The 16,434-nt window shown below is 41.2% G+C and overlaps 1 protein-coding gene across 1 annotated transcript in view; it reads right to left on the reverse strand.

The window, feature by feature from the left end:
- The window catches only part of TBL1XR1 (TBL1X/Y related 1), a 465,261-nt gene that overhangs the window by 135,987 nt on the left and 312,840 nt on the right, over nt 1-16,434 (reverse strand). The window contains exons 9-10 of the mRNA XM_053710155.1: nt 3,862-3,922; nt 3,589-3,710 (exon numbers count right to left, since the gene is read on the reverse strand). Coding sequence (XP_053566130.1) covers nt 3,589-3,710; nt 3,862-3,922 — 183 coding nt within the window. The remainder of the gene's footprint in view (nt 1-3,588; nt 3,711-3,861; nt 3,923-16,434) is intronic.

Here is a 16,434-nt window from a genome sequence, read left to right on the forward strand (position 1 = left end):
GAGCCACTAAGATTCTCTCGACTGGCTGTCTAATACAATCTGTTGAGACAGATCTTAATGATTGCCGTTCCACTGCTTCAGCATACACAGTTGTAAAGGTCTGAGACGGAACCTGGCAAAAGGAATGATAGCCATGCAGGACACCATGAGACCAATCACCTATACACTGAGCCACAGAGGGACTCAAGGAGGTCCGGAGGGTAAGACATGCCAAAGTTAGCTTGCAACGTCTCTGGTCTGTTAGAAATATCCTCATGGATAAGCAGTCTATTATAGTACCCAGGAATTCCACCCTGGTACTTGGAATAAGAGAACTCTTTTCCAAGTTTATCTTCCATCCATGTGATCGAAGAAGACTGAGAAGTACGATCGGCTTGATTGACACCCCCCTGCTGGCGGCTGATTGGCAGGGTGCGGCGTTGCACCAGCAGCTCTTGTGAGCTGCTGGTGCAATGTTAAATGCGGAGAGCGTATTGCTCTCCGCATTTAGCGAGGTCTTGCGGACCTGATCTGCACTGTCGGATCAGGTCCGCAAGACCTTTGATAAATAGGGGCCTATGTGTATAAACCCTGCAGGGCAGCAATGCACCACTGCAAGCTGTACTGGCTTACCAGATGTGATCAGCTAGGTAACAATAGTGCATTGCTGCATTGTTCTGAAGCATGGAAAAGCCATGCATATGTTTATCTTACTTTATTTGCACTGACCAATTAGGGACAGATATAAATAAGCACATGTGAGGAATTTGGAATGTTGCAGGGACACATTGGAAAAGCCTACAGAATGCAGTCCCAGTCTCTATAGGGGTGGGCAAAAGTCAATAAAGAGGAAACGTTACCACAATAAATAATTACACTAACATTTCAAAATGTTTTGCTACACAATACAGGGAGTTCAATTTAGAGTTTACTTCCCATTAAATAATATTTTTTGCAAGTACAACTGAATAAACCATACAATAATGTACTATATAACATATCACTGTTTATTGAGTCATTTTAATATCGAGAGATCAAAAAATGAAATCCAAGAATGGAAGAGACATACTCTTGACTATAATTAAAATTTAACTTTTATTGGGGTTCGAAAATAAAATAGGAAAAAACTTTAAAAACACACTTATGTACCGATTGTAGTCTATTTGGCTTGTCGTGTCGCTGTACAGAATACTTAAATTACTTCTGCAAATACTCCTATATATAATATAATTTGGGTTGCAGTTAATTAACCTGCTTACTATTCGCTGTTGTCTGTGTATACTATACTTATGTATACCTTGAATTGAGTATAAGTGTTGCCGGCTAAGTTGGATATATTACCAGGTTTAACCATCTGCAGAGAAAGAGCAGTTTATAAATATAGTCTTTCTTCGCTCGATTATCTGAGAGGTTGATTGTATCTCTCTTTTCACATATGTATGTGTTTCAGTCTGAGTATTAAATAATGAAACAGTGTCTCAAATACCCCGTTGTATAATAATAATGCACAGGACTGTTTATGTATTAGTGTGTGCTGATGTCACACCCATAAGCATATCAAACATTAACTAAATATTTGTTCCCACGCGTATACCTGTTTCAGTCAAATTATTAAATATTGATGCAGTGTTTCAAATACACTGTTAAATATTAGTGGTTCGCAAGACTGTTTGTGTATTGGCGTGTACTGGTGTCACTCTTACATGCATATCACAATCCAAATATTTCTCATTTGCTCTGTTATATAATAATTCAGCAGAGTGTTTTTGCATTAGACTGTGCCTGTATTCGCTGCTTTTTGTGTGTAAAAAACTTGTATATATCTCAATTTAAGCAATATAATTTGTCGTTAAATTAGGTATATTACCAGCTTCAACCCTCTATAAATTATACAAGGCAGTTTATCAGTGTACTGTGTTTATTCAGTTGTCTGAGAGGTTAACTGTGTCTCAGTTTTTACACTCTTATACAAATTTCGGTCTAGAAAGTTTTAATAAAAATCACAGTAGCTTATGTCCTGTCATGTAATAGTGATTCACAGGACCTTATTTGCCTGCTCAGTTTTGTAAGAGGTTAGCTGTGTCTATCTTTTTACACACACTTGTGTCTAATAGTTTAAATCTTCAATAAGGTCGTTGCAACATTATTGAAGATTTAAACTATTAGACACAAGTGTGTGTAAAAAGATAGACACAGCTAACCTCTTACAAAACTGAGCAGGCAAATAAGGTCCTGTGAATCACTATTACATGACAGGACATAAGCTACTGTGATTTTTATTAAAACTTTCTAGACCGAAATTTGTATAAGAGTGTAAAAACTGAGACACAGTTAACCTCTCAGACAACTGAATAAACACAGTACACTGATAAACTGCCTTGTATAATTTATAGAGGGTTGAAGCTGGTAATATACCTAATTTAACGACAAATTATATTGCTTAAATTGAGATATATACAAGTTTTTTACACACAAAAAGCAGCGAATACAGGCACAGTCTAATGCAAAAACACTCTGCTGAATTATTAATATATAACAGAGCAAATGAGAAATATTTGGATTGTGATATGCATGTAAGAGTGACACCAGTACACGCCAATACACAAACAGTCTTGCGAACCACTAATATTTAACAGTGTATTTGAAACACTGCATCAATATTTAATAATTTGACTGAAACAGGTATACGCGTGGGAACAAATATTTAGTTAATGTTTGATATGCTTATGGGTGTGACATCAGCACACACTAATACATAAACAGTCCTGTGCATTATTATTATACAACGGGGTATTTGAGACACTGTTTCATTATTTAATACTCAGACTGAAACACATACATATGTGAAAAGAGAGATACAATCAACCTCTCAGATAATCGAGCGAAGAAAAACTATATTTATAAACTGCTCTTTCTCTGCAGATGGTTAAACCTGGTAATATATCCAACTTAGCCGGCAACACTTATACTCAATTCAAGGTATACATAAGTATAGTATACACAGACAACAGCGAATAGTAAGCAGGTTAATTAACTGCAACCCAAATTATATTATATATAGGAGTATTTGCAGAAGTAATTTAAGTATTCTGTACAGCGACACGACAAGCCAAATAGACTACAATCGGTACATAAGTGTGTTTTTAAAGTTTTTTCCTATTTTATTTTCGAACCACAATAAAAGTTAAATTTTAATTATAGTCAAGAGTATGTCTCTTCCATTCTTGGATTTCATTTTTTGATCTCTCGATATTAAAATGACTCAATAAGTGACCTGTGAGTGCTTCCAAGTGTATTCTTTTCCTTTCTTGCTCCAGAAATCAGTATTATACACATAGCACCAAATATAGCCACTCAGTTGGCTGATAACACAAAGGCCCCACTAGTTGGCCAGACATTTAAATAAAACAGGTCCTATTTATACCTGTAGTGCCATTGGTAATCCCTTTTTTCACAAACATATCACTGTTACGTGTAATAGAAAATTTAATTAATTTAAAATACATCCTAATTCACTCACATCTATAAAAATAAAGATGTATTTAAAAAAACAAGGCCAACACTGCAAATTACAATGCAATCACATGATAGAATAAAAAAAGTTCTTACTGTATGTCCCTGGAATGTTTTTATTGGTCGATCTTGACCCAGTTTACAGACATGGATGCACATATCTGTACTGCAAGATGCAAACGTATTGTTACTTTGCCAGTCAACATCTAATGCTGGTGCTAAAAGAGAAAAAAAAATGCAAAACACACAGCTTGTTACCTATAACTGAGTATCCAGATCATGTGCTACGGTCTTTCTTTTACAACAAAAAACTTTGTTAATATCAATATATACAGACAACTGCACAAAAACCTAAATATTAATATTTACCTGAATGGAAGGGAAATTGTTGCTTTGCTTCCCCAGTATGTGCATCCCAGATAATGGTCGTCTGGAAAAAATAAATCAAAATAATATAAGCGACAAAATAAAGGAAAATATTGACATTAATCTACTACTGTACAAAACTTAGAAAAATGAAAATGATTTATTAGTACCTAAAAACATCTAATACGCCATTTAAAACACAAAACAAAACAGTTTCTTTGAATGCAGACCTTGTGTGTGAGCCAGTTAAATCACTCTATGAGGTAAACTTTAGCACTCTAACAAAAGCAATGAATTGCTTTGTCAAATTACAAATGAGTATTCCATTTGCACGAACACCTATTTACACGTTTTAAGATGTTATTATTTCATATTTTTTTTTTACATGTTTTGTGCTAATCACATTTTTGTATGTACAATTAAAATAATAAAATTGTTGTATGATATAAGATGAGAAAGTAAACCGTTATATCTTTTGGCATATGTGATAGTAAATGAAGTACGAAATGATTCTAGATAATTGGGTTAATGGTGAACCAACCACTGTCAAACTATTCAACTGGTGGCACATTTCTCCCACTCACACACTTATCTTGCTCCTTCAGCAAAGAATAAGAGAATTAAGCAAATTTGATGGCAGAAGTAAATTGGAAAGCGTTTTTAAATTGTATGTTCTGCCTGAATCATGAAAGAAAAAAACTTAAATTATGCTTACCAGATCATTTTCTTTTCTTCTGTACAGGGAAAGTCCACAGCTGCATTCATTACTTTTGGGAAATACAGAACCTGGCCACCAGGAGGAGGCAAAGACACCCCAGCCAAAGGCTTAAATACCTCTTCCACTTCCCTCATCCCCCAGTCATTCTGCCAAGTGAACAAGGAACAGTAGGAGAAATATCAGGGTGAAAAAGGTGCCAGAAGAACGAATAAAAAAAGAATTTAAGGCTGCTCATGGAAAAATAACGGGCGGGGAGCTCTGGACTCTCCCCGTACAGAAGAAAAGAAAATGATCTGGTAAGCATAATTTAAGTTTTTCTTCTTAAAACCGGGAGTCTCCACAGCTGCATTCATTACTTTTGGGAAATCAATACCCAAGCTATAGAGGACACTGAATGCAAACGGGCGGGAACAAAAAAGGCAAAAAAGGTGTGAGGGGACTACAGCCTGCCAGAACCCAGACTCCAAAAAAAAAAAAAAAACTACTTCAAGAGAAGCAACAAAAATGGGAAGAGGAAAAGTAACTGCCCATCAATTAGAACCATAAGGATCCCTGTTAGAGAACACTCCAAAATCCTGGACTCAACTGAGCACAAAAACCTCTGAAGAGACAAAAGTCCCACCAACCAGAAGCACACAAAAATAAACCCTCTCCATGATCAATGGCAAGGGGGACAATAAACTCCCCACACAACTAACTCAGATAAGAAGGTCCAAAAGGACCTCCAGAAGCAATCCCCGAAAACTCAAGGACAAACAGAGGGTGAAGCCCCTAGCATGACTCGAAAAAGAGCGGCCTACAAGAGGACAAAGTCCCGTCGAGAATACTCTACCGACGGAGGAGAGTAAAGAAATGAAAAAATTCCAGACGACTTCCTACATGGATCTAAAGAACCAATGTAAAGCCTTAACCAGAGCTGAAGTCTTAGAAGGACAAAAAGGAAGAACATAACTAAGATAAACTGAACACCCGCATGTCAGAAACCCTGGGAGCAAAACAGGAACAGAATAGTAATATCCGTTCATGCCACAACACGAAAGCCGCAGGCTTCCATGGGATAGGAAGGCAGACTAAACGTCAAGCCATAATGACAGTCAAGTAGCTAGCAAACTTGCACCAGGACCTTCCTGGCAAGGAACCAGAGAAAAAAAACTCAGAAAGCAGGGCGGACCAACTCCCCCCCCTACTAGAAAACGGGGTAAGGAAGGACGACACCCTTACCAATAAAGAGAACCAGCTACCCACTGAGGGAAGGTTCCATATCATCGGACCCAACTGTAAGGCCCCCAAACCTTAGGAAGGAGCACTTTGGACTCATGAAACGTGGCCAATGCCCAAACAGAGCAGTCAGAGTCTCTGACCCCCCACTCTGTTCTAACTGGCCCATCATAGAAGCGACTGGCAAGATCCAAAAGGACAGGGGGAATTTTAAAATTCCCAGCATCAACAAGGCCCAGAGATCAGATAGCGAATCTCCCGCCATGATTACCTAGGAAAGAAGTAGGAAAGTTGCACCGATACCTAAAGAGACTAGCTCGGGTTCCCGGATACCCATCCTCAGTTCCCTTTAGAAACTCGAAGGGAAGGTACCCTCAGCAAAGAGAGACCCTCGACTCACTGAACTCCTAGAGTCAGGTGAGAACAAAAAACTACCTCAGAAGGAGCCAACTGGATAGGCACAGAAAACCAGATCCTCCCAAACAGAAGGAAATTGAGGAAAACCCAGGAAACTTCCTCCATTTCTCCGCAAGAGAGAAAAGGAACCGCGCCCCAGTAGGAACAAGGAGATTTCCCCAGGACCAGGAAACAAAACTGCTACTTGATGCCGGACAGATCCAAAGTCAGATCCAAAATCTGGAAAACAGATTAACCAAAATTCCAAGTCAAAGACAAGGACTAGGTTAAAAACCGGACACCCAGAACCAGGAGCCGGATCAAAGCTAAGAAACCTTGCGGAACAACCACAAGTTATCACTACTGTAAAGAAAATTGCACACGATTTGATGCAATCACTGCCATTCCCCCATGTGTTCTTGAACTCTGATCTCTCATGCTGTATCCCAGTAACTGTCTACTCAGCCCCAAAGGGCTTCTAGGATAACACCCACAAAGTCCGAAGACAAAGGTAGGGCACAAAAGAGATCAGAACTCAAACCTTAGAAATTAATCCCTGTTTGAGAGAATATAACAGTCTCTAAAGATCCAGTCAGGATCAACCCCCAGAAAGCCCACAGCTCAAGGAATTGACGAAGAAACGAGCATCCTTTCAGGCGGTGGCAAAAGAGACTGTATAACAATCCTCCAGATCCACAAGTATATGGGATCCCAAAGGAGGATACTGCAAGAAAAACGGTCCCTAAGAACCTGGATGACAAAAAGGTCTTCCCCAAAAGGCAAGGGGAAGTAAAAAAATACAGTAATCCTCAGAAAGGAAGCACTGCCTAAAGAGATCGGAACCAAATTAGGACAATTCAATCCACAAAGGAATACCAATAGAACATAATTAATCACCCTCTACACCAAGTACTAAAGATCTCCATGTGTGGGGATTAGAACCTGTGGCTCTGTTGCATATATGAGTTGAGCCACAGTTCTCCTCGGAAGGAAGAACTCTAGCTCCTGTCCAAAGGACCTCAGGAACTACAAATATACTGTCATAGCAGGATTCATAATCCTCGCTAACTATGCAGGGACAAGACACACAGGATTGAGTACGACCAAACATCGGACGCCCCACCAAGATGAAATAAACTAGGACCAGACATCTAGGATAGAAGGGCCACCTATAGCTTGTAGAAAACAAGAAAATAACCTCTAAACAAGAAGTAAACAAACTTAGGACCCAAACAGGACTAGTCTGTTGCAAGGATACAACGTGTCTGATATAAACCTCAAAAGAACAGAGAAAACTAGTACCCAACTGATGTCCAGGGTACAACAGAACTGTTCAAGGGTTAACTGAAAGTTCTAAACCCAGCCGGGCTAGACTAAATAAACAAACGATAGACAAATAAACTCTTAGTCTTAAACCTTGTCTCTTAAAAGAAAAAAATATATATATTTACCTTCCGCCGGAAGTAACATCTATCGCGACCATAAAGTCGCTAGTATCAAATCCCAGAGAAGAAGAAAATTTTCCTAAAAGGAAAAAAGTCTACAACAGTCTCGAGCTCTGGAAATAAAGAAATAAAACACACATCCTAACCGGATCAAAAAGAAAATAGGCAGCACCCGTCGGTGAACGCCAAAAAGGAATGGAAACACTAACAGGACCCGCTTGTCAGAGACCCGATTCCTCAAGAGCTCAGAACTGGTATTAGATACACAAATGGTTTGCCGATTCAGAAGACTGAGGAGTAGCTGACGAGTCAGAACCAGAATCCTCCAATGCCGCCAACACGTCTCAGCAGAACACGCAGGCGCGCCAGTCTGAATCTAAAGGCAAAACTCACCTCCGGCGGGGCACCTGAAGGCCCCGACCCAGAAGGCTGCACACCCCTGAAGCCTCAGAGGGAACCGCTTCCCCAGAGGAAAGATCCAAAATAATCGATATTTCACATGATGCACCCAAAGATATGGCTGTGCAAAACCGTGCAGCAACCTCTGGTGGAAATAAACCTCCCTCCGGAGAAGAGGTAATGGTATCTGGGACAACTGACTGTGTAGGAACAGAATATTCTAGGGAACGCACCTCACAGGACACAGAATATTCAGAGGCGGACGGCTCAGCGGTCTCTAACCTCTCCCCATTGGGACAAGAGCACTCTATTAAGACATATGGAACATAATGTATTGGGCTGTAATACTTGGGCCTCCCCACAATCTACGCAGGTAATAGAATCTGAATCAGAGAAATCTTTCTCCGAAAAATCTAAATCCTCCATAACTTCACTGATTAAATTATGGACAAAAATAACCGGCACCTTACACCCCCAAGGGCTGGGGCACTCATCACCTCCTATGACCTAGACAAGTAAAGAAACAGACCCTCTCCCCCGACAGTCAGGAATACGGAAATGGAGAACGAAAAAGTGACCAAGCCCGGTCAGGAGGTGCAATATGCAGGCCAAAGGAAAAGCTTGCCAATCCACAAGAACTGCGCAGCTCGAAAAACCTTTTACATTCCATAACAGCCATGAACCCCAACATCTCTACACATAACCAGACAGAATCGCATAATTAAAGTCCCCCACTGTTCAATAACCCCCCTTAGGATATATTAACCCTTGATTCCATAAAGATAAAGGACTCCCACTGAGACCCTGTCTCTATCATTACATATATTCCCACAATGAAAAGGAAAACAGAATTTATGTTTACCTGATAAATTACTTTCTCCAACGGTGTGTCCGGTCCACGGCGTCATCCTTACTTGTGGGATATTCTCTTCCCCAACAGGAAATGGCAAAGAGCCCAGCAAAGCTGGTCACATGATCCCTCCTAGGCTCCGCCTACCCCAGTCATTCGACCGACGTTAAGGAGGAATATTTGCATAGGAGAAACCATATGGTACCGTGGTGACTGTAGTTAAAGAAAATAAATTATCAGACCTGATTAAAAAAACCAGGGCGGGCCGTGGACCGGACACACCGTTGGAGAAAGTAATTTATCAGGTAAACATAAATTCTGTTTTCTCCAACATAGGTGTGTCCGGTCCACGGCGTCATCCTTACTTGTGGGAACCAATACCAAAGCTTTAGGACACGGATGAAGGGAGGGAGCAAATCAGGTCACCTAAATGGAAGGCACCACGGCTTGCAAAACCTTTCTCCCAAAAATAGCCTCAGAAGAAGCAAAAGTATCAAACTTGTAAAATTTGGTAAAAGTGTGCAGTGAAGACCAAGTCGCTGCCCTACATATCTGATCAACAGAAGCCTCGTTCTTGAAGGTCCATGTGGAAGCCACAGCCCTAGTGGAATGAGCTGTGATTCTTTCGGGAGGCTGCCGTCCGGCAGTCTCGTAAGCCAATCTGATGATGCTTTTAATCCAAAAAGAGAGAGAGGTAGAAGTTGCTTTTTGACCTCTCCTTTTACCGGAATAAACAACAAACAAGGAAGATGTTTGTCTAAAATCCTTTGTAGCATCTAAATAGAATTTTAGAGCGCGAACAACATCCAAATTGTGTAACAAACGTTCCTTCTTTGAAACTGGTTTCGGACACAGAGAAGGTACGATAATCTCCTGGTTAATGTTTTTGTTAGAAACAACTTTTGGAAGAAAACCAGGTTTAGGACGTAAAACCACCTTATCTGCATGGAACACCAGATAAGGAGGAGAACACTGCAGAGCAGATAATTCCGAAACTCTTCTAGCAGAAGAAATTGCAACTAAAAACAAAACTTTCCAAGATAATAACTTAATATCAACGGAATGCAAGGGTTCAAACGGAACCCCCTGAAGAACTGAAAGAACTAAATTGAGACTCCAAGGAGGAGTCAAAGGTTTGTAAACAGGCTTAATTCTAACCAGAGCCTGAACAAAGGCTTGAACATCTGGCACAGCGGCCAGCTTTTTGTGAAGTAACACAGACAAGGCAGAAATCTGTCCCTTCAGGGAACTTGCAGATAATCCTTTTTCCAATCCTTCTTGAAGGAAGGATAGAATCCTAGGAATCTTAACCTTGTCCCAAGGGAATCCTTTAGATTCACACCAACAGATATATTTTTTCCAAATTTTGTGGTAAATCTTTCTAGTTACAGGCTTTCTGGCCTGAACAAGAGTATCGATAACAGAATCTGAGAATCCTCGCTTCGATAAGATCAAGCGTTCAATCTCCAAGCAGTCAGCTGGAGTGAAACCAGATTCGGATGTTCGAACGGACCCTGAACAAGAAGGTCTCGTCTCAAAGGTAGCTTCCAAGGAGGAGCCGATGACATATTCACCAGATCTGCGTACCAAGTCCTGCGTGGCCACGCAGGAGCTATCAAGATCACCGATGCCCTCTCCTGATTGATCCTGGCTACCAGCCTGGGGATGAGAGGAAACGGCGGGAACACATAAGCTAGTTTGAAGGTCCAAGGTGCTACTAATGCATCCACTAGAGCCGCCTTGGGATCCCTGGATCTGGACCCGTAGCAAGGAACTTTGAAGTTCTGACGAGAGGCCATCAGATCCATGTCTGGAATGCCCCACAGCTGAGTGACTTGGGCAAAGATTTCCGGATGGAGTTCCCACTCCCCCGGATGCAATGTCTGACGACTCAGAAAATCCGCTTCCCAATTTTCCACTCCTGGGATGTGGATAGCAGACAGGTGGCAGGAGTGAGACTCCGCCCATAGAATGATTTTGGTCACTTCTTCCATCGCCAGGGAACTCCTTGTTCCCCCCTGATGGTTGATGTACGCAACAGTTGTCATGTTGTCTGATTGAAACCGTATGAACTTGGCCCTCGCTAGCTGAGGCCAAGCCTTGAGAGCATTGAATATCGCTCTCAGTTCCAGAATATTTATCGGTAGAAGAGATTCTTCCCGAGACCAAAGACCCTGAGCTTTCAGGGATCCCCAGACCGCGCCCCAGCCCATCAGACTGGCGTCGGTCGTGACAATGACCCACTCTGGTCTGCGGAATGTCATCCCTCGTGACAGGTTGTCCAGGGACAGCCACCAACGGAGTGAGTCTCTGGTCCTCTGATTTACTTGTATCTTCGGAGACAAGTCTGTATAGTCCCCATTCCACTGACTGAGCATGCACAGTTGTAATGGTCTTAGATGAATGCGTGCAAAAGGAACTATGTCCATTGCCGCTACCATCAACCCGATCACTTCCATGCACTGAGCTATGGAAGGAAGAGGAACGGAATGAAGTATCCGACAAGAGTCTAGAAGTTTTGTTTTTCTGGCCTCTGTCAGAAAAATCCTCATTTCTAAGGAGTCTATTATTGTTCCCAAGAAGGGAACCCTTGTTGACGGAGATAGAGAACTCTTTTCCACGTTCACTTTCCATCCGTGAGATCTGAGAAAGGCCAGGACAATGTCCGTGTGAGCCTTTGCTTGAGGAAGGGACGACGCTTGAATCAGAATGTCGTCCAAGTAAGGTACTACAGCAATGCCCCTTGGTCTTAGCACAGCTAGAAGGGACCCTAGTACCTTTGTGAAAATCCTTGGAGCAGTGGCTAATCCGAAAGGAAGCGCCACGAACTGGTAATGTTTGTCCAGGAATGCGAACCTCAGGAACCGATGATGTTCCTTGTGGATAGGAATATGTAGATACGCATCCTTTAAATCCACCGTGGTCATGAATTGACCTTCCTGGATGGAAGGAAGAATAGTTCGAATGGTTTCCATCTTGAACGATGGAACCTTGAGAAACTTGTTTAAGATCTTGAGATCTAAGATTGGTCTGAACGTTCCCTCTTTTTTGGGAACTATAAACAGATTGGAGTAGAACCCCATCCCTTGTTCTCTTAATGGAACGGGATGAATCACTCCCATTTTTAACAGGTCTTCTACACAATGTAAGAATGCCTGTCTTTTTATGTGGTCTGAGGACAACTGAGACCTGTGGAACCTCCCCCTTGGGGGAAGTCCCTTGAATTCCAGAAGATAACCTTGGGAGACTATTTCTAGCGCCCAAGGATCCAGAACATCTCTTGCCCAAGCCTGAGCGAAGAGAGAGAGTCTGCCCCCCACCAGATCCGGTCCCGGATCGGGGGCCAACATTTCATGCTGTCTTGGTAGCAGTTGCAGGTTTCTTGGCCTGCTTTCCCTTGTTCCAGCCTTGCATTGGTCTCCAAGCTGGCTTGGCTTGAGAAGTATTACCCTCTTGCTTAGAGGACGTAGCACTTTGGGCTGGTCCGTTTCTGCGAAAGGGACGAAAATTAGGTTTATTTTTTGCCTTGAAAGGCCGATCCTGAGGAAGGGCGTGGCCCTTACCCCCAGTGATATCCGAGATAATCTCTTTCAAGTCAGGGCCAAACAGCGTTTTCCCCTTGAAAGGAATGTTAAGTAGCTTGTTCTTGGAAGACGCATCAGCCGACCAAGATTTCAACCAAAGCGCTCTGCGCGCCACAATAGCAAACCCAGAATTCTTAGCCGCTAACCTAGCCAATTGCAAAGTGGCGTCTAGGGTGAAAGAATTAGCCAATTTGTGAGCATTGATTCTGTCCATAATCTCCTCATAAGGAGGAGAATCACTGTCGACCGCCTTTATCAGCTCATCGAACCAGAAACAAGCGGCTGTAGCGACAGGGACAATGCATGAAATTGGTTGTAGAAGGTAACCCTGCTGAACAAACATCTTTTTAAGCAAACCTTCTAATTTTTTATCCATAGGATCTTTGAAAGCACAACTATCCTCTATGGGTATAGTGGTGCGTTTGTTTAAAGTGGAAACCGCCCCCTCGACCTTGGGGACTGTCTGCCATAAGTCCTTTCTGGGGTCGACCATAGGAAACAATCTTTTAAATATGGGGGGAGGGACGAAAGGAATACCGGGCCTTTCCCATTCTTTATTAACAATGTCCGCCACCCGCTTGGGTATAGGAAAAGCTTCTGGGAGCCCCGGCACCTCTAGGAACTTGTCCATTTTACATAGTTTCTCTGGGATGACCAACTTGTCACAATCATCCAGAGTGGATAATACCTCCTTAAGCAGAATGCGGAGATGTTCCAACTTAAATTTAAATGCAATCACATCAGGTTCAGCTTGTTGAGAAATGTTCCCTGAATCAGTAATTTCTCCCTCAGACAAAACCTCCCTGGCCCCATCAGACTGAGTTAGGGGCCCTTCAGAAATATTAATATCAGCGTCGTCATGCTCTTCAGTATCTAAAACAGAGCAGTCGCGCTTACGCTGATAAGTGTTCATTTTGGCTAAAATGTTTTTGACAGAATTATCCATTACAGCCGTTAATTGTTGCATAGTAAGGAGTATTGGCGCGCTAGATGTACTAGGGGCCTCCTGAGTGGGCAAGACTCGTGTAGACGAAGGAGGGAATGATGCAGTACCATGCTTACTCCCCTCACTTGAGGAATCATCTTGGGCATCATTGTCATTGTCACATAAATCACATTTATTTAAATGAATAGGAATTCTGGCTTCCCCACATTCAGAACACAGTCTATCTGGTAGTTCAGACATGTTAAACAGGCATAAACTTGATAACAAGTACAAAAAACGGTTTAAAATAAAACCGTTACTGTCACTTTAAATTTTAAACTGAACACACTTTATTACTGCAAATGCGAAAAAACATGAAGGAATTGTTCAAAATTCACCAAATTTTCACCACAGTGTCTTAAAGCCTTAAAAGTATTGCACATCAAATTTGGAAGCTTTAACCCTTAAAATAACGGAACCGGAGCCGTTTTGAACTTTAACCCCTTTACAGTCCCTGGTATCTGCTTTGCTGGGACCCAACCAAGCCCCAAGGGGAATACGATACCAAATGATGCCTTCAGAAAGTCTTTTCTAAGTATCAGAGCTCCTCTCACATGCGACTGCATGCCATGCCTCTCAAAAACAAGTGCGCAACACCGGCGCGAAAATGAGGCTCTGCCTATGCTTTGGGAAAGCCCCTAAAGAATAAGGAGTCTAAAACAGTGCCTGCCGATATTATTAAATCAAAATACCCAGATAAAATGATTCCTCAAGGCTAAATATGTGTTAATAATCAATCGATTTAGCCCAAAAAAAGTCTACAGTCTTAATAAGCCCTTTTTGAAGCCCTTATTTACAATCGTAATAAACATGGCTTACCGGATCCCAGAGGGAAAATGACAGCTTCCAGCATTACATCGTCTTGTTAGAATGTGTCATACCTCAAGCAGCAAGAGACTGCTCACTGTTCCCCCAACTGAAGTTAATTGCTCTCAACAGTCCTGTGTGGAACAGCCATGGATTTTAGTGACGGTTGCTAAAATCATTTTCCTCATACAAACAGAAATCTTCATCTCTTTTCTGTTTCTGAGTAAATAGTACATACCAGCACTATTTCAAAATAACAAACTCTTGATTGAATAATAAAAACTACAGTTAAACACTAAAAAACTCTAAGCCATCTCGTGGAGATGTTGCCTGTACAACGGCAAAGAGAATGACTGGGGTAGGCGGAGCCTAGGAGGGATCATGTGACCAGCTTTGCTGGGCTCTTTGCCATTTCCTGTTGGGGAAGAGAATATCCCACAAGTAAGGATGACGCCGTGGACCGGACACACCTATGTTGAAGAAATTATTTTTTTTTACCGGAATCTATACCGTGGAACAGTAAGGCTGTCCTTCAAGTTTGACAGATAGTAGCGTTGCTTCTGACATGGACTTGAGCGAAGAAAACAGGCAACTCGTCAACACTGAATGCTTATGGAGCTAATCATATGAGTCGAGATAGTTTCGGAGACTCTCCCTGCATCTCTGGACTCTAACTTTCATCAATGCTCTCACTGAGAGACTGACAGGACTACTTAAAACTCCAGTCCCATCTCGAAGGGTACTACCCTCCATAAGGAACTACTCTGAAATCTTCTGACACTTCTCTGTCAACCTCCTGTGATGAAACGCAAAGAATGACTGGGGGATGAGGGAAGTGGGGGAGGTATTTAAGCCTTTGGCTGGGGTGTCTTTGCCTCCTCCTGGTGGCCAGGTTCTGTATTTGGCAAAAAAAGGGGAGTGACCAGCGCCAATAAAATAATACAGCAAACTCTAACTAGAAAATAGGGTTCTCTCAGCAAACCATATAAAAGAAACACTAGTAAGAACAAAATGAACTAGGGAGCGCTTAAATAAAGCTGAAGTGTATCATAAACGGATAGGAGACCAACATAAAAATATATATAAATAAATATTCACTACTTATACAAACAACTGCAGAAGATTAACCGCAAGAGTAGAATGGACAGTGAATACAAATAAACCTAAAAAATCTATATCAAATCAATCAAATATTGACATGGAATACAAAATAGACCTAAAAAATATATATCGAATTAATCTAGCTCTTTGCTTCCGTAGTGAAGCACATTTCTTATATAAATATATCGGAATCTGGCATTTAAACTCATATCAGTGGAACAATAATACTGCCAAAAGCGGATCTAAAGGTATTTAGATTTGTTGTATACAATTTGACCCATTAGAATGATTATTTGTTAGCCACTGAGTTTCGCCTAATCCGTAGAGATATTATATTTAAGTCATATACCAACCACGACACGCAAACAATCAGGATACTCCGCCCAACATTAGGACCACTGATTATACATATCCTAAGGAAACTCCATCTTGGTAGCGTGACCGAAGTAGTGTGTGTCTGAGGCCGTTAACAGTTTGAACTGTGAGTACAGATATCGTTTTATATTACAGTGCTTGATATTACACTAAAGTGAACTCCCCACTCCATAGGAGGATCCTCACGCTGTCAAGGTCTCACGCTGTTAAAAATATGATCGAAGGACAACTACTCGGCCATTATCTGGGCTCCAAATAGGATTTATATCTGAACTTTTCCTACACAGATTTTGTTGGGATTACCCTTATAGATTTCATAGCCGTACTACATACAGAGTCATTAACTCTAGTAACCCTATGTATCATATTTTTTTTTTATTTGATTCGTATGTTTGTTACTATTTTTTTCAATTTTGTATCAATTTTTTATCTATTTTACACAACGCTGAGAGTTATTGTATATAGTACTAGGTCGACCTAAGAGTGTGCTACATGTGCTATATATGTTTTAATTAATGTTTTACTGTAATTATTAAATAACATTGTTTTATACTGAAAATAATTCATGTTTTACTGCAATTATTAATTGTTTTATATTTTACCGGCACCTTCTTTTAAATTATTGTACTTTTGATATTATCTGCAGAAGACCCATCTGAATATTTGATAATTCGATATATATATTTTTTAGGTCTATT

Source organism: Bombina bombina, chromosome 4 (genome assembly GCF_027579735.1).
Source record: "Bombina bombina isolate aBomBom1 chromosome 4, aBomBom1.pri, whole genome shotgun sequence".
In the NCBI taxonomy this organism is placed as follows: domain Eukaryota; kingdom Metazoa; phylum Chordata; class Amphibia; order Anura; family Bombinatoridae; genus Bombina; species Bombina bombina.